Genomic DNA, 18,687 nt, shown 5'->3' with positions numbered 1-18,687 from the left:
CAGCCAGAAACAGCAGAGCGTGTCATTTCCATAAGGTCGAACTTCACAGAAGTGTGAAAAAATGGAACTGTTCTTAATGTGCATTATGAAACCTGCGGTATTGGAACGGAGACAAATGCAAAATATGCACGCTGAAATCCTTCCACTGTGAATCTGTGAAGACTCTTACCACAAATGAGAAACCGTCTTTCAAGGCCTCTTCTTTGCCACTGCGTACCCTGACCGCAGAGTCAACATTGGAAGCGTTCACATGATCCAACCCGCAGACCAACCTGGCACACAACACAAGGACATTAACATCTCCCGCCACAAAAACAGTGAACAAGGCGTGGTTGTAAATCGGTAGAGTAAGCAGGCTATTAGTCCGCTCTAATTTAATGATAACCGTACTACTCGGCAGAAACTACACAGGAGCTATTCTCTAAGGGAATTTCTTCTGTCCTCTCACAATAGGATGGCTGTAGAGTGGTATGTCCGGGGGCACGTAGGCTCATGGGTCTTGTTTGTTTATGGTACGACAGTTTGACATGGAAGACCGGGATGCACAATAGAGCAATTTTACAGGCCAATTTAACATTCTGCAGCATTGCAACAGGAGTGTTATGCTGAGAATGTGACCTAGCGTGTCTCTGAAGTTGTATTTACACAGTCCACAAGAGGATTTTTACATGTACTTGCTAAACCACACAAGAAAATGAACTACCAGTTCATTAAAATTTAAACATGTAAGGTTGAGGATTAATGGCATGGTCTATTTACATCTAACTTACAATGGCATTTGTGCTAATTGTACTACTATTTGGAATTTGATCTGACCATTTAGGCTGCAACACATTTAAGATTTTAAGACACAAACTTTTTGAGAATAATACAAATCTCAACTTACCGATTATTGCTACTGTCCTTCCTTTCCAGTTTACACTTAGTTCCAGCAACAGTCACGTCGATTAGCTTGGTGTCGAAGCGGTCTTTCTTATTAAATCCAAAATGTTTGCCGCAGATTGTCACATTTGTGTGGCCCCCAAACGGAGCAGTCAAAGGAGAAACCTAAATAACAGAAGAAGTTGCGAGGTCAAATTATGGCAGTGGTTTTCTTTCAAAGTCCGCTCTCCTACTGTGTCTCTTTATGCCAAGCATTTCCCTCCAATCATGAGGTCGGTTACCATTGACAATCATTTGTTTTGCTTGTACGGACAATCTAAAGGCAGGAGGTCTTCCAGTAAATAGGGATGAAGACAAAAACCAAGAACAAAACAACCTTCCCGTCTCCCTCTGTGCTTTAGTCTTGGGTTAAAAGTGCCCTTTAAGTTGTGCCACCAGCTGTGGCTAAGAACCTTAACATTGGTACGTCTGAATCCAGTGTTTGTGTAACATCTATTCTGTACTAAGATTCTTTTTTATTGCATAGGGAAAGACAAGATATGTCCTTCAATGTATGTTATACTGTATCCCACAATCCCGCTCTTCAGTTCAGAATAAAAATGGGGTTTTACGGAAATTTTCATAATCAGACCAAAATAATTTTACTCTGGGACAAAACTATAAATTTTTAGTGTAAAGTCAGTTTGTTCTTGTTATACTTAAGTTTTAAAGGTCAAGTGTAAGACATTTTGCAGCATCTACTGGTGAGGTTGCAAATTGCAACCAATGGCTCACCCCCCCTCCCTTTCGAAGCACTACAGTGGCTAACACAGGACAACGATGTAGACGCATATTCACTTCTTTGCTGAAGGAGATAATGTATTTACAAAACACGCTCTGTAGAGAAGTTTGTCCGTTTAGGACTACTGTAGAAACAACATGGCAATTTCCATGTTAAGGGGGATTTTCAGTTCTGCGTCGGACCTACGCCGTAGCCTCTATGCCGTAGGCAAAGCGCCGGTTTTTGTTTATACTTGTGCGTTGTTGTCCGCATCGACAGGCAATGGCCACTAGGCGTCAGTGTCTACAGGCCTGTTGCTTGTGTAACCAAGACAATAGCCAAAGAAGCGTTTCGTTGTGCGCTGTCTGAAGCATTTAGCAGTGATAGCGGCAAGTAAACAGTCACTCTTGCAGCTTGAGTTGTCACATACAGAAGAACGTGTAATTTATTTATATAATTCGTTCGGAAAAGCGTATGAGTAACCTGACGCTATTACAGTTCTTTTACCTGAAGAAAGGGGTTTCAAGCAGACCAATTACAGCACTTGCGGTCCGCGTCACATTGACGTGCTTTACATTTTTGGAGAGGTGCGTGTCAGGGTATGGCGTAGGGTATGCGTCTCCGCGTAGACTACGGCGTAGGTCCGACGCAGAAGTAAAAATCCCCCTTAAGGGGGTCTGTGGTCAGTGTGGTGTATGTAGATAGAAATAGCTAATTCTAAGGTAATAAAAACATAACGCTTCATTATGAAAGGCCTTTATACACCTCTGAAGACATAGTTATGTATATTAGATTACATGTCTCTCAATATATCCTCCAAAAAATTACACATTAGACCTTTAAACTTTTGGGGTTTTCTACACAATATCTGAGACACCTGGTTGATCTTTATTGAAAAGCAGATGCTGTTGCTTTGTAAACAGAGGACATGGCCTCGTTTCGACTCTGTTAATTATTAAGACTTCAGAGCACCATTTATCATGAGCAAAGAGATCTTACACAAATCCTAACACAGTTTAGGCCAATCTGCAGCAATGCATGGATCTGGAGGAGGTACGAAACATAGGCTGATGTTTATATCCATGCACAAATAAATGCGGCAAATAAATCCTTTATATTTAGAATCAATTTTCATCTTTCAAAAAAGAGCAGAGATCTTTGAAACCCACACCACAATGGTTAACCTCAAAAACACTGCAATGCAGGCAGAATCAATGAAAGGTCAGAGTTTGACACGTGGTTCTTTTACTTAGAAAGCACTTATTCTATTAGCTATTTGCTATTAGGTGCTTTAAAACCATGGTAATACTGTTTGCGGCAGGGTGGGCCAATTACCTTGGTGATGAGGAGGGGGCAGGAGTCCTGGATCCAGTGAGAGGGGGAGCACTGAGGAGCCCTTGTACAATGATCAGAAGTCTTACACCATCCACATCCCATGAAGGCGGGGGCCAAAAGACAGGAACTACAGGACCATAGCTGTTCACAGCCAGGACCTCTGAGAGGAACCTTAGAGACCTGGAGAGCACAAAGAAACCTATTATTCTAATATCATAAATATATTATATTTAACATGTTTGGCAGATGCTTGTTTATCCCATACACACATAAAAGGAGGACGTCATACCCTGTTTACTATATCACTTCATCATACCATCAATAGGTTTGCTATATATTCACTTGTGATTTTCCCAAGACATTTGGCCTATTCCCCCCTACCCCCCAAGACATTTCAAGAATGGCTGCGTGCTTCACCTTGTTTCCTGTAACCAACAATAAGGAGCCGTCTTGACTCTGTGGAGACACCAGGGCCATCTCTGAGGACACGGGGAGTGTGTCCAAGCGGAAGTCCACGTGCGGCTCCGTCTTGCCAAAGCGGGAAACCACCACCTGTGGAGGATGCCAGCAAAAATGGGTGGCCTTTCATATCAAAAGCTTAAACGGAAAACGCACGGCCACATTCGAAATGCATGTTTACCATTCAAAAAGACCTCAAGACTGTTTAGTGGAACAAAACCACATTCCACATCAATGATTTAACGCTGGAATTGGATGATTTAAAACCTCATAGCCCTGGTGCAAGTGTTATTTATAGAGGGCACCATGACCATTTTTGACAGTTTAACAAAGAAACGTGAGGGTCAGTCAAAATAAAATAAATGAATATAGGCCAACATTTTTATATCCAACAGCTACTGTAATACAATAAAAACTAGTTTAAATATTAAATATAATATTAAAAATAATAAAGTGTAATATTTATATATTACACATTAAATATAATTTCATATTTGGGGAATATGAGCCCATATGTGAGATTTAGCCTCAGTGTTTGCAAAACATTTTTTGCAAGTTTGAGTTATTTCATCCTGTTCCTAACAAAAAATATCTCCAGGAGTGCATCTTCTAAACCGCTGTTATTTTGTCCTCAGCTGACAGCGTAGAAAACATTAAATTACATATCATGTGTGGAACTTTCCTTGGGAGAGAGGCCGAATCAAAGGAAAGTGGAATCCAGAGGCAGTCTTTGTAAACGGACAGAGCCTCTGCTTGCTATGGATACTGTAATAACCCGTGTCTTACCCTTTCGGGGCAAAAAATGACAGATTGAACTGCGGTGACTGTTTGATGGCAGGGAGTGGGAAGACACAAAAGCACAGGCCTGCAGGCGAGCGCAGCCATTAAGACCTCTGACGATCTGGCATGTTGGGAGGTGTCAGAACAGTGGCTCCATCCACACACCTGGACTAACATTTATCATGGTTACATTGCAATTACAGGCCTTCGAGAAAAGATAAGTATGAATAGCGTCTGTTCTTCATTAGCGGTCGGCGGATTGCATCAATAACAGCCCTGGGCTGTAAGAGTGGGGCATCTAGAGTGTGATGGTAGCTGGTGGAGAGTATGTTATTACTGTGGTATTTGAGAATTTTAAGAGTGTCTGCTTTAGATACCTCCAGCTCATTAACAATAGTGTATGTTTGCAGTCACAACTTGATATCACGGTAATATTTACTGTAATACACTGCCTGGCTTAGATTCTACATGGTAAATTCGTTGTAAAAAGATTTTTATGTCCTGGAGCTGGACAAATATGACGCGCTAATTTCAGGATTCCAATATTGAACAAAAATTGGCAAATCGTGAGCAGCTCTGAAGTTAAGCCATAAACGGCTTTCGAGTCCCAGAAGCGACTAAGCTAAGTCAGGCTTAATTAAGCTCGGGCATGGCAGAAAACGGCTACAAATGGGCCCGTTATTGAGGGAGGAATGTTACGCACTCTGGGGAAAAATACGAGCGACGGCGGCCTAATAACCGTGTGAATTACAGCTCATTGTGTATGTAAGGGAAGTCCTGCTCGCAAACACAAGGCAAGGTGTTGAGTTTTCTCGCCATGAGTGGGAGCACTTCCTCATACAGTATAAGGACCACTGGGACTGTTACTTCCCCGCTGCCCACCCTCTTCCCCCACTCTTAAAAAGCTTTAAAACTTTCATTCACACAATTAGCCGTTACTCTGCACTCATCTCCCTTGCATTCCATATTTTATTTGACCGTGTCAGTTTTTTAACGCAAGCTATTTCGTGTCCCCATTGTCAAGGCCTCTTGAACACTCAAACACTCTCTCTTTGTCTTTGAAAAACACTCTTTATCTATCGCTCACTCTTAAATGGGACAGCTGGACCAGCACTCACCCCTTACCCAGGCCTCAACATCCAGACAAAAGAGGCGAGAAAAAGTCGAGAGGAAAAATGTAAAAAAGGAAAAGAGACGGAGAGGGGGAGAAAACGACGACAGCTGCAGCCGTTCCAAGAAAATGCCATGCGAAGACGTGTCATCGAAGCCTAGCGCTTACTATTAGCGTACCATTCGGTTCCTCCGCCGTGCTTCCGCGCAGCTGTCACCATTTCTCTCGCCACTCATTTCTCAAACATTTTCTTGTGGTATTTACAAAACATGAATGGAAGGTTCTGGTATGGTGTTTTCTATCCGAGAGCTTCTTGAGCAAATATTCCCAGGTTTCTGGGGCGAATGCGTGGGACGTTCAATATTTGGGTCTGTTCTGTTCTTGCAGTTTCTGAACTATAAACAGGTCGAGAAAACATTGATAGGCTAAAATCTCCTTTTTAGAAATGAGAGGTACTGAGGGGTCAAAGGGGAACAGCGAGCAAACAGGAAAGCACTATTTCCCAACCTGTCACTGGCACCTGCGTTCATATGTGTTTTCACTGGTCACGTACCGACATCCTGCCTATTTACATACACAATAAAACAGGGAAATCGTGCTGGCAAAAACAGGACTTTGACAAACATTTGCTGTACTTTTTAGATTTTGCAAACGCTGTTTATTTCTTTTTTTGGAATGAGGTCAGATTTCCAACATTATTACTCATAAGGATGGAAGCAGTATAACTGTTCATGCCTGTTTATTATAATTGCTGGATTAGAAAGTCAGCATTTAAGTGACAGTTTAGCATTAACAGCATTTACCAAGAGAATCATTTCGGCTTTAATACACAATGTGAGAATGAAGCCAAACGTGTCATTACCTGGATGACTCGCCCTTCAGCAGTGCCCAGGCTGACTACTGTGTGGTTCTGAATCGGGACTACGGCTATGGATGTGAGAAGAATGTTCCTGAAGCGTCCGTGGAAGTAGTCCCGACGTGGGTTGGTGCTTGTAACCTCCAGTCGATAACCCTTCCCATGCTTTCCACAACCAAAGGAATCTCCTACAAAGCTCTGAAGAAAAAAAAACATTAAACAATCGATTCATCTATTTTTTAATAAAGGAAATTATTCAAAATAAATTTGTGATGGCTTTACAGCAAAAAAAGGTTTTCAATTAGGTTTCCTATACATACACACGCACACATTATGCCCAGTTTTAAGTCTATATTCAGCCCTAGTGATATGTGGATGCATTCTGTTTTTCCAACAGAGAACTACCCTGAAATCCACCGTGCAAAATGCAATTTGCGGATTAAATGCCTGTGGAAAGCAGTGATTAGGCCCCAAACAGTAAAGCTCTATCTAAGCTTGCCATCTACTATTTCATGACGGCCAGTGCAGTTGCGCCTCTTCTCCCATGGTGCTTGGTTCATCCTCGCCGCGTTCAGATGGTTGTGCTCACAGATGGCAGGAATTCATGGGAAACTGTGAGGAACGCCGGGCTTGCTGTTGCTCTGTTAGAGCTCTGATCGAGTCCAGCTTTACTTGGCGGGGATCTCTACAACCTGTGGAGCTTTGAGGCTATACTGTAGTTTCGAGAGATATTGAAATTAAAGGGATAGTTCACCCAAAAATGAAAATTCTGTCACCGTTTACTCACCACCAGGTTGTTTCAAACCTGTATAAATGTCTTTGTTCTGCTGAACACAAATGAAGATATTTGGAAGAATGTCAGTAACCACACAGATCTCATCCCCCATTTACTGCCATAGCAGGGAAAATAAATACTATGGGAGTCAATGGGGGATGAGATCTGATTGGTTACTGACATTCTTAAATATTTTCCTTTGTGTTCAGAATCAGCAGAGGAAGTTCATACAGGTTTAAAATGACATGAGGGCGGTCTGGATGAACCAGCAGCTGTCTTCCATTAAGACCCCATACGGATCAGGTCTGACTAAAACCTACTTGACAATCTTGGTTTAGACAAGTTAAAGTTTGCTTTTGAGTTGAAATTCACCTGCAGCCAAAGACAAAGGAATGGTGCACCTGAGGGCTACAAGCTCTGGTCAGGGTGGTCAAGCTCTAAGAGTCACAGATCCTAACATGAAAGTCAAGCCATTAATAATTAATGAAACCAGACCACGGAACCACGGCCCATGACTAAAGAGCCTGTCCGAGTACAGAAAACAAGCAGTTAATGATTAACACTGTGCTCACTCCGTCTCGGCTCAGATGGTATATTGTTACACTCTATGATAAAGGCACCCCTGCAGAAATACTGAACAAACACACCCATGAAATTTCAGACGGGCATAAAAAACGGACACCCGTTCAGTGCCAGGCAGGTAAACAAGAAAAGGGAGGAAAAAAGTGTGGTTTCTCAACTTATAATTTACCTCATTCTCTTTTTCATTCTCTGCCAGTGTGAGTAAGAGGCATGAGTCAACGTGGTTGAGGCGTTTTGAGGGCACGTCTCAAAGGGTCGCTTTGAAGACGCGGCGAACAATACAGGCTGACGATAAATCAGCCCGAAGGAGCTCTGGGCCCTGCTCTCATTACAGGTCTTACAGCTCAAAGGCACAGAATCGCTATACACAAGCAGGTGAAAAGCTAGAGAAGATAGTGAGATTAGAGGGCAGCTTATCCCATCCCCTGAAGGTAAAGCAGGACTGGTACAGCAGTAAGGGACAAATCGCCATAGACCGAGAGACACATGTAGCATTAAGGCAGACCAGGGAATTTATCAACTATGAACAAGCTGGCCTTTGATGTGTCTTCAACTAAAGCAAGTTCGCTTGGCAAGGTTATGTAAGCCCGCTGCGATCCATCACAACAGCCTGGCCACCATGCGCTTTCAATAGGACTTGCGTAAGCGTGCGTATGAAAGCACTGTGCTTTGGAATTGATTCGTGGGGACTCTCTAAAGCTTGACCTATCACCAGCTGAGAACTCCCCGGAGAGTGAACGCCTGTTTAAAAGGGGGAAAAAAGACAGTTTAGGGGGGGATTATTTTCATAACAAATAAACGGTCTGTGTTTGGAAAGGAAGAACGAAGGAAAAAGCATTAGGAAGCAAAGAAGTGTGTACATTCCACCGCTTGCTCAGGGTATTGCAGGGATCAAGGGCAGAAATGGAAAAACCTGGACGATGTTTTGACAAGCCACGGTTGATGTGATCCTGAGGCTTCTCCACCAACATTGAGTCTAGGAGCATCTGCTGTTGTCGAAGCGTTAAACGGTTAGCCTTGGAGCTATGAGTAGTTTATGCGGTTTTTTCTTTCTCATGACTTAAATGCACTCCCCCGTGAGGTCACAGTTATAAGTATTAATCCAGGGAATGCCGAAAAATATCCCACAGCCATGTGATATTAAAGTGGTGAAATAAAAAGCTAATGGCAGGAATGGTAGAGCCAGCGCATAGCTCTTCTTCAACACATTAACCAGCTCTTATTGTGTCCAGCACAATGCTGAGGTTATAGGGTTACCACGCCCCACCTTTGGTTCTTTACAGCTTTCTGGCCTTTGGCGTCACCTCCAAGAGGTCTGATCTGAGTGAAAGGAGATCCGTATGACCAAATGTCACCTTCACACACTTTCTGTTAGCCTTCGGGTCCTGGTACAGCGGCCCCGTCTCTGCTATCCACTGTACAATGTGATGCGTTTCTAAAAAGTTTTGGAAAGTCATTGCTACGCGTTTTTACTTCTCAGCTGTTCGTGACGAAAATAATGACCTTTGATCTCATGGAGACTTCACTAATGTTGTGTATATGTGTGTGTGCTCGCAAGCAAGGCATATCGTTTGCTTATGGCGTGCTCCACCGGTGCATTTAAACAGCACGTCGAGAAGCAACCCGATTCTTATGTTTGTGGGGCTTGCATGGATTACCGGGTCGTGAGGGTCAGTAGTCTGGGGAGAATTAGAGAAACTGAGAATATTGTGGGATTAAAGGCTGGCATTGCACATATAGTGAGCCGTGCCTTGGTGCATGCATGCTGTTAATACCATTTGGAGGTCTCAAAAACACTCGACAAGCCTATCGTAGAGATTGTCAATGTCACACCTTGCTTTTTATTTTTTGTGAATTTGAATTAAGCAAAGACACTATTTTGATCATATAATGTTGTGTCTGGTTTTACAAACATCTTGTGTCTAGATCATTTATGCAAACATTCAACACATTCTGCACAACTTCTAGAGATAGATTGTATTCTTTTCTTCACTCTCCACCTCTCGCCCCCATTGACTCGTTCTCTTAACCCAGCAGTCAAGTGATCTGTCAGCGTGGAGCTTTGGTTCCTCACTAGAGCTTCCAAAGGCAAACACATGGTCCAGTACAAGCGCTTGTATGTTTGCTAAAAAGTAATCAGTTTATTCAACTGCTCATGGTTAAATCCCTCGCTTGTCCAGCGATTTGACTAAACTTGTTGCTGCGTATTCCATTCGCTCAAAAAGCACCGAGATTAAAACGTCATGAACAAACCAGCGAGACAATATATCTTTTTAGCACGAAACCATTAATCTAATAAATTGCGATGAATCAAAGAGATTTGTTAAAACAACAAAAGCAGGATTAATATCTTTGCTTCTCTCCGGACAGAGTACTTGATTATTTATCATTGTTCCTATGCAGTTTAAATAGGCCATACATCACAGTTTGGGCCAACACTACATGATATATAGCGACAAAACCCATGACAAGCTAAATGCACATGCTTAACTGCTGTCTAAGTTAAGAGTGTATAGAAAATCAAGACAGAGAGAGAATGATCATTCTATCGACAAACACTGAAACATATTATGGAAGTGCTTATGAACTGTGCACATCCATTCAATTAGACGAACAGACAAAAGCAAACCGGGAATAATTTAATGTGGAGTCTATTCCGGAGGCCCGGTCTGTCATTATTTACTTGTGCAGCATGGATCTATTCAAAGCATTAGTGGAAACACCCATTCATTACAGCAGACACGATGAACACGCTCAAAGAATCCCTTCCCTGCCACGGCACACAAGCATGCACAGTCGAATAAAAAACCTCCACCCTGGATGTGATAAAAGGGTATGGAGCAGCGCTTCATGACCGTGAAGCACCGCGACTCTTCAAAAGATCAAATCCAGCCCTTTATGGAAGAGAAGGGCAGCAGAGCATTCAAATGCCTGGTTTGCAGTTGGCCAGAATAATCGATTCCAATCGTGACTGTAAAGCCTTGGCAGGGCCCGCGTTTCTGCCATGATCTTACGGTTTTACACATGTCTGACAGAGCAAACCATGCCTCTGACAGGACAGATCAGACACAGATCAGATTTTTTGGGATATGTTTAAAGGGTTTTGCAGATTCTGTTCCTAATTTTAGTTTTTTTTTGCCCTTGACATGCTGCAGAGAACGTTCGTCCATACAAATCCCTTAAATTCATAAAAAGTGCTTTAATGTTTTCAGGCTTTGCTTTTTCTAATTTTAAGAAAACACATTTTCAAAAACTCACTCATGTCATTTCAAATCCCTTAAACGCAGACAAAAATGTTCTTTTTGAAGTATTTTCACTCTTTCAACTTTTCCATGCAACAACAGTATCATTGCAGGCTGCAAAGAACAAAAAAACACTGTAAAGATCCATATTCTAACAAATCTAAGTGAAGATTTTGTGTGTGTGTGTGTTAAAAAAATACCATATAGGTTGTAAAAATACTATATGCACTTTCATTTTTAACAACAATTCTTTAAGTCAGTCTTAATTGGGGATGCACAATAAAGTATCGGCCATATCGGTATTGGCCGATAATTGGTCATTTTTAATGTTATCGGTACCGGCTGATATTAAAATTTAGGCTGATATATTATAGCAAATAAATGATGAATCATTTCCTCAGGTTGAACCACTTCAGCTGCATGCTGCTCACAGTTAAAGTACAGTACTGTCTTTTTGTCATGATCATTCACTTACTGTTAATAGCGAAACATTGTTGATGTAGTGTGTAGATATTTATGAACGTGTATATTATCGGAACAAAAGCATATTGTGTGAATCAGACTGCTGTCTATACGTTTTCTGTCTTGAGACCTGGTAGACTTGTGGTAGACTCGAGTACATTGAGAACACCTTTCTGGGTTTCTCTTGAATCTTTAATTTGTTTATTAAATAAACATTCTACCAGAAAAGTTTCCAAGTTAAAAAATCTTAAGTAGACTTGGTACATGATTTTCAGGGGACAAAAATAATTTTCAGTCTCAGAAAATGTTATATTAATATTTAGATACTGTATATCGGCCAATATATCGGTTATCGGCTTCCAATGTTCAAGAATGATCGGTTATCGGCCAAAATTAATAGTTTACATCAGCCTAAAACTGTAAGATCATGAGAAAGCGACACCTTAAAGATCTGAAAAATAACTTATTGTCTTTAATCTCATTAAAGGAGCAATGTGGAGATGGTAGCGGAATTACATTCATTCATTTACATTCATGCATTTGGCAGACGCTTTTATCCAAAGCGACTTACATTGCGTTATCCTATACATTTTCTTTCTAAGTATGTGCAATCCCCAATACCCACAACCTTGCGTTGTTAACGCAATGCTCTTACCACTAAGCTACAGGAAAGCTGTAGCGGCATCTAGCTGTGAGGTTACGAATTGCAACCAACGGCTCATTCCACCCCACCCTTTCAAAGCACTACGGTGGCTGACACAGGACGAAGATGTTGTCACATTTCGCTTCTTTGCTGAAGGAAATAACGTCAAAACACGCCCTGCAGAGCAGTTTGTTCGTTAAGGGCTACTGTAGAAACAACATTGCGAATTCCATGCAAGGGCACCCGCGGTGTATGTAGATATAAAAGCTCATTCTAAGGTAATAAAAACATAACGCTTCATTATGTAAGGTCTTTAGACATAGTTATGTATATTATATTGTATTTCTGGCATCTGTCATTCAAATTTTTTAGAGCCTCCAAAAAATTTCACATTGAACCTTTAAGGCACATTAACAGTTAACACTGTTGAAATGGACACTTTAGCAGAAGTTGCCTGGTGTAGTTAAATCTAAGCAGCACATATGATGGAATCCTTATGTCTATCTAACATAATTTTGCGATGTTACAAAAACATTCAGCCTTCTGCATGCTCAGAACAAAGATCAAGGTCCATACTCCTCAAACACCCTCCTCTGCCAAAAACAACATATGTGATAAGGGCATGAGTATGTAGCACACTCATGTTTTTTGTTATAATCACCATGATTCAAGCGCAAGCAGGTGGCATCCCTTTCTATGACACACAATTTCAGTGTCAGACCGCTTTTCTTCAAAATGTGTAAAACCACGTAACAAATGGAAAACAAACAAATCATAGCAGGAACACATAAAGCATGACCAAGCGGCAGAACAATGCATCATTGTGCTATCTTTTTGTAAACTGCAGGAATTTGGCATCTGTTTATTGCCTTTTTTGTCCAGATACCTTTAGGGATTATGGACAGACTAATGCATTAATAAAACACATCTGTTTGTTTTTAAGTCTTGAGGAGGAGAGGGTATTGACAGGCATGCTAGATGACTTTGCACCACCCCGAGATGAATACAATTGTTAGGTGATATCTCTTTTGTCCTGTTTGGATCGTTCTTTTGAATTTTACATGAGATACTATGGTCAAAGGAAACAATAGGTTTACTTATGATAAACTACAATGCATCGAATATCCCCTTGCACCATCAAACCTTTAACCATGACCGACTCAACAAGTCCAATCCACCAGCTGACCAAACATCATGTCACGCCCCACAAAACTCACAAGTCAGGTATCAGGTAAACTCTTGCTCCCCGATCACACGGCCTGTGTCTTCTAAAGAATAAGCTTGGGAATATCTGACAGAAGTGCTGAATGAGGTGGAAGTGAAGCCACAGATAAGCTCTTATTTGTGATGCATTGTTGGGTTCTCAGCAGGTGATAAAATTCGACAGTTTCTAGTCAACCCAATCCGTTTCATTACTTAAGCACACATTCTTTCAGCTTGCATCTCCTATACCCCATTGTGTCGGCATTAGCACCAAGCCAGTACAGCATAATGGTACATTTAACCGGGTGGGGGAGGTTGAGTCCTACCAAAGCCCCCCGAATGTTTATTTGCAGTTGCTGCTGCGCAAGCCTCAACAATTAGCGGAGGCCTTTGAACCTCACAAAACAATTAGTCCGGATCAGTCCGCTCTGGTCATTTAGTAGTGTTGGCAGGCTGATTGAATATCCAACCTGACAGAGTTCATTAAATGCTTCAGTGGCGCTTGATTTATACCTGGTCAGGTTGTCTTTAACCTAGCAAACGAGATGAAGTTCTTTGACGGGACCTCGTGCTCAAAGACCCGGAGAGCAGGAAATTACCACAGGAGGGAAAAAATGAGGAAGTGGATGTATAGTGAAGGGGAGAGGTGGTTAGATAGGCCTGTAGGTCACTGACTCATCAGCAAGCAATCCATTCCTCCGCTTGACACTTACACATGTTTTGGAATTATGCAGAAATATTTTTAGCCCGAAGGCTGCAAAAATATGTTGAATATGGGCCAGCCACCACAGCACTGAAGGAGGAAGATGCAGTGCCATAAATCTGGTGTAAACATCAGCGTTTTAACCAATCACAGGTTTGTTTGGATGCGAAGCTCCTCCCGGAGGACAGATTGCGAGCGGAGGCGTTTATCAGTTATGGTTGTATGCTTATCGGGTTTATGAGGGTATTAAAGATAGATAAGTAGTTTTAGAGCGGGAAAACAGTTTAGGAAAACAAACTATTTCCAAAAAGTCTAAAAGTAATGAACATACAGTATTACACTGTACATTACATTACATTACACTGTGTCTACATTTTTTATATCTTTATATAAAACAATGTAGTATGTATTTGCAGCCAGATATTAGTCACAAGTCAGGTCACATCCTCACACATGCACAGATGCCGATGAGAGGACCAGTTTGCACCTGGATGCCAGCTGTTCGGTCTCCTCCCGCTACCATTATGGCCCAAAGTCACGCAGGTTGCCCGCCAGGGCAAAGCTGCCAACATGAACCGACTGCAGAAGCTTGACGTTTTGAGAAAACACACACAGCTGCCGCATCCACCTGCACCCGGTCGGAGTTGTTGTTGGACTGACGTCTGTGTGTGGACTTTTGCCAGCATTGATTCATGCTGACTTACTTCCCTCGTACAAACCACAAATCACCCACATAAAATACATTTCTCATACATGTACACATAGACACGCAAAAGTAACCATGCAAGCAGCTCGCTGCGGCGTCTCCTAGAAAAGACAGGACACAACAAGTACATGTCTTTCATCACGGTCTTGCGTCCTAGTCAGGCACCTCCCAGAAGTGAGTCTGTGCCCTGTAGATGATCTAGGTTTTGCCATTTCTGCACAAACACATCTGGGGCATACGGGCACGAACAAGCTAAGGCACGCACAGGCTCATTCGTGCCAATTCCAGCACATTAGTGTGTTCTTACATTATCAAAACATATTACAATGTGCCACGAGATGAGTGTCGAACGTTCCAGAAATTAGTGCGATTCATTCCTCCGCTGATTTACATTGATATTTGCTTATTCGCAGCATTCAAAAAAGATGTGGGAATTTTTCACAAAGTTACTTTAGATCAATTCACCACTAACGCCTTTTTCTACACTTTAAGACGCGCCGTCTAAAAGCGTGTGTACATTTAGCCGAACTGGCTGTAATAATTAAAATGGTTGTCGATCAAAACTCCCTCTTTAGGAATTATATTACAGACGGCAATCAATCAAGCTTCAGATTCAATTTTAAAGTAATCAGCCTTTGCCAGTTGTTCCTCTGATCAATCGTAATCTAATGATAATTTTGACCTTAAATGTGGCTGTTTGTTATTGCTGGATTCAAGTGTCCCCCTCCCTCTGCTCTTTAAAGAGACAGGGGTGCTAAGCTCCTTGGGGGGAGTCCAACTCCAGATGACATAAGCGCAGCGTGCCGCCATCGTTCCAAACAATAAGGACTATATTCCTGTCAGTTTTATTAACGAATATTGCTAAGCGAAAGCAGACTGGTGGATCGATAAATTTAAGAGCTCGGGTGAAGTCTAAAAGGGAGTGTATTACAGACTTTTCAGCAATTTACCAGATACGATATTCAAATAACTATGGCTCCACATTAACAGACCAAACAGGAAAGCAAACCCAAATCTAATCAAAACAAAAGTACATCTTCGTGTCAGATACCCATTATTTCCACATAAAGGCAAGGCCCTACCAACCAGCTGGAGCCCAGTTTGTGGAGTCAGTAATCTAAAGCGCAAAAACAAGACATTGGGAACAATTTATCATCCCTCTTTACAGCATAATTGTTTTATGACACCGTGTCAATTGCCTCTTTATGGGACGATAAGACAGACTCTGCTAAACATATGCTACCGGTATCATAATTCTCAGTGATGGCTCCAAGTTTTGCCTTAACGTGCTCAGACAAACACACATGCACACAGTTACATGTTCATAAATATTGATACACACATATTGCAAACAGCTGAATAAAAATATATTTTACGCCTCATGGCTCGTTACAAAGTGCCTGAACCTTTTAAAGTTGGAAGCAAACACTCCTTCTAAAATGCCTAAGGAAATATTTCCAAACCGAGTTGTTATTTAAAAAGCCATTTGAGCTTTTGTACATCCACGTAATGAAAGCTGACAAAACCGCAGTTGACTCTGAGCAGATGACAGTGTTTGGACCAAAGATCCACAGAACAAAAATATTTAAAACGTCTGGAGTGGAGCCTGCAGGTCTTCTGCCGTGACAAATGACTGAGAGCACTTTGTGAGTTTGGGAAGATAAAGTTCAGGGCACTAAAACGAGAACACCAGATTGGAGAACCGTTTGACTTGAGGACGAGGCCAATGGCTCTGGTCTGGCCCATATGAACTGCTTAATCCACCAGCACGAAAACTGTTAGAGACAGTTGAAGAACACCTGCAGGGTGGTGGGTCTGGGTTTTCCCGCTCTATGAACTCTGATAAGACATTGCACATGTGTAAAGAGTGCAGGGAACAGTCAGTCTGAGTAATGCTTGTCAAACAAACCTGATTATCGACGTGGACGTCAAACAAACGTACCCTTAAACTTAACCCAGTTGTTCTTCTGACAGAAATTCTGAAAATTCTCAACACCAACACAATGAACACATGTAAAGACAACCAAACTTAAAAAATAAGCATGTCATATTGCTTATGTTCTATAATTGCAACAAGCCAAGCTTTTGTACATTTGGGTATCCCAGCATGCTTTGCTTTCAAATGTTTAGGTGACAAAGCTTCATGACTGTGTTTTGTAATGAACTCTGGAGGTAAGTTATTGACAGGCCCCTTAGGGAGTCGTCAGCAGTTAAATTCTTGTCATTTATTGATCGCCATGATTTACAGATTGATCCAAAGAATAGTGATGGATAAGTAAAAAAAGACAAGAAGGGTCAGTGATTTATGATGGCCGGAGGATAAAGACAAGCAATTTGGTTGACAAGAAGTCAAAATGGCTCTCTGATGTGCTGTCTTTCCAAAGGGTCAGCTAATATCCTGCTAGAAATAATGACCAAAACAGCACTTGGCTAGATGATCCTAAATGGTACATTACTAAATGACACATCATGATCTCAAGCTCTTACCTGGTTGTATGTTTTCTCATCTGATCCTGTAAAGTGAGAGAGTTTCCTTGTGTATCCCTTCTGCATGAAATCCTTGAAGAAGTTATTTATGTCCGTAATGGAGATAAGGCACATGGCAGAGCTGGTGGTGGGCTCCGGTGAGTCGGGTTTACTGCGGGCGAAAGCTGCGAACAGCACATCCTCGCTCTCTTTGAGCCCCATCTCCTGCTGAAAGTCGTAGCCTACCTTTGCAACATGCGCTGCCTGGAGGACATTGAAAACCACCTGTGCTGAACGCTTCTTTCTTCTGCGCTCCGAGTAAATGCACTCGAAGGGCATTTCGACGTATCGAAGAATCTCAGGATCCGATGAGCACATGCGGACGATTCGTGTGTGATAGGCGTTTGAACCGGTGCCTTCGCGTTGGACGGTGAGGAAATACGCATACGGGCCACTCTGGAAGGAATAGACGTAGCGTAGGGGGTAGTTCCCACGTAACCCTGGAGCAAGGTCCATGTAGGATTGCTCTGAGAAGAACTCAAATCCGTCTTGAGTCTCCCTCATCTTCCTAACAGAGATGGTGTGGTGGAGACGGGGTTCAGCTGAGTCAAGAGGCTCAGAGTTGGCGACGAAAAACCGTACCACCTGGCTGCTCATCACGTTGAGGATCTGAGTGCCTGAAGGACCCGCCAGGCAGTCCGGGCAACCGTGACTACTGCCGTCATTCTTCTTCGAGTACATGCAAATTACTTCTGCATCCTCGGGATCATCTTCTAACACGCGACGGGTACAGATGCCATTTCCAACCGAGCCACAGCTGAAGAGCTCAGGGTCGTAGAACGTCTCCACCACAAGGGCCATGTTGGTGTTGTTGGTGTAGTTCGGTTTGGGGGGCATCGGCACACAACCAGTGCATTCATCCTCCACTCTGCAGCCTTGATTGTTGTACACTGGACCTGTATTATACTCATGAATCTTCGTAAGAGTTCTGGACAGAGCATACAGCTTGTTGATGGCACCTACGTATACGGTCCCATTGAATTCCAACAGCTTCTGGATAGGTGTGTCAGATATAAAGTGGGGGAGGTCATAGGTCACAGAGAGGTTGAGTTTGGAGCTTTCTATTGGTTCCTCACATGGCCTACTCAAGCCCCACCAGAGTGTCTGAAGAATGAGGATGCAAGTGGCTTCGGAATAGTAAACTTTCATCTTTGTTCCTCTGCGGAGCAAAAAATAAAGTGATTAATGAGAATCAGTTGCAGCAGAAAAAAAACTTACAAAAAATGCAGCTCCAGTTTATTACCCATTAGCATCAGACCTTCATTTAGTTTAGCATATTAAAACAGATACAGTAGTACACTAAAAGACTTCGAAGTTGGATTCTATATATAGAACCCATTAGTGCACACTGTTAAGCATACAAAAGCTTTTTGGACTTGTGACTAAGACAAGCTGCGCTGGACAAATGACGCTTATAAATCACAACCGCACACAGTGCAAAAACAATGATATCACTAGATGGGATGCATTGTGGCAGCCTTACTCAAGCACCAAAAGCCTCAATAAGTCACAACTCCATGCGTATGACCAATCCATGGATAAAAGAAATAGGGCAAATGTAAACGGTTCTTGTGCCTCTGACTTCGACAGCACTTTTGTGGCAGTGGCGAATCATCAAGGGCAGGCTACACAGAGTGCACTGTGGTGACAAGTCTAACTTTA

At 42.2% G+C, this 18,687-nt stretch overlaps 1 protein-coding gene across 2 annotated transcripts in view; it reads right to left on the bottom strand.

Annotated features, from left to right (window-relative positions):
• The window catches only part of met (MET proto-oncogene, receptor tyrosine kinase), a 38,991-nt gene that overhangs the window by 19,136 nt on the left and 1,168 nt on the right, over window positions 1-18,687 (bottom strand). For both annotated transcript variants that reach the window (XM_057329539.1, XM_057329541.1), the window contains exons 2-7: window positions 16,987-18,184; window positions 6,190-6,381; window positions 3,395-3,529; window positions 2,978-3,157; window positions 887-1,047; window positions 170-272 (exon numbers count right to left, since the gene is read on the bottom strand). In XM_057329539.1, coding sequence (XP_057185522.1) covers window positions 170-272; window positions 887-1,047; window positions 2,978-3,157; window positions 3,395-3,529; window positions 6,190-6,381; window positions 16,987-18,174 — 1,959 coding nt within the window. In that variant the 5' untranslated portion in view covers window positions 18,175-18,184. The remainder of the gene's footprint in view (window positions 1-169; window positions 273-886; window positions 1,048-2,977; window positions 3,158-3,394; window positions 3,530-6,189; window positions 6,382-16,986; window positions 18,185-18,687) is intronic.

The sequence above is a fragment of the Triplophysa rosa genome, linkage group LG3 (assembly GCF_024868665.1).
Source record: "Triplophysa rosa linkage group LG3, Trosa_1v2, whole genome shotgun sequence".
In the NCBI taxonomy this organism is placed as follows: domain Eukaryota; kingdom Metazoa; phylum Chordata; class Actinopteri; order Cypriniformes; family Nemacheilidae; genus Triplophysa; species Triplophysa rosa.
The sequence above is the reverse complement of the archived record's forward strand: the minus strand, read 5'-3'. Positions and strand labels throughout refer to the sequence as shown.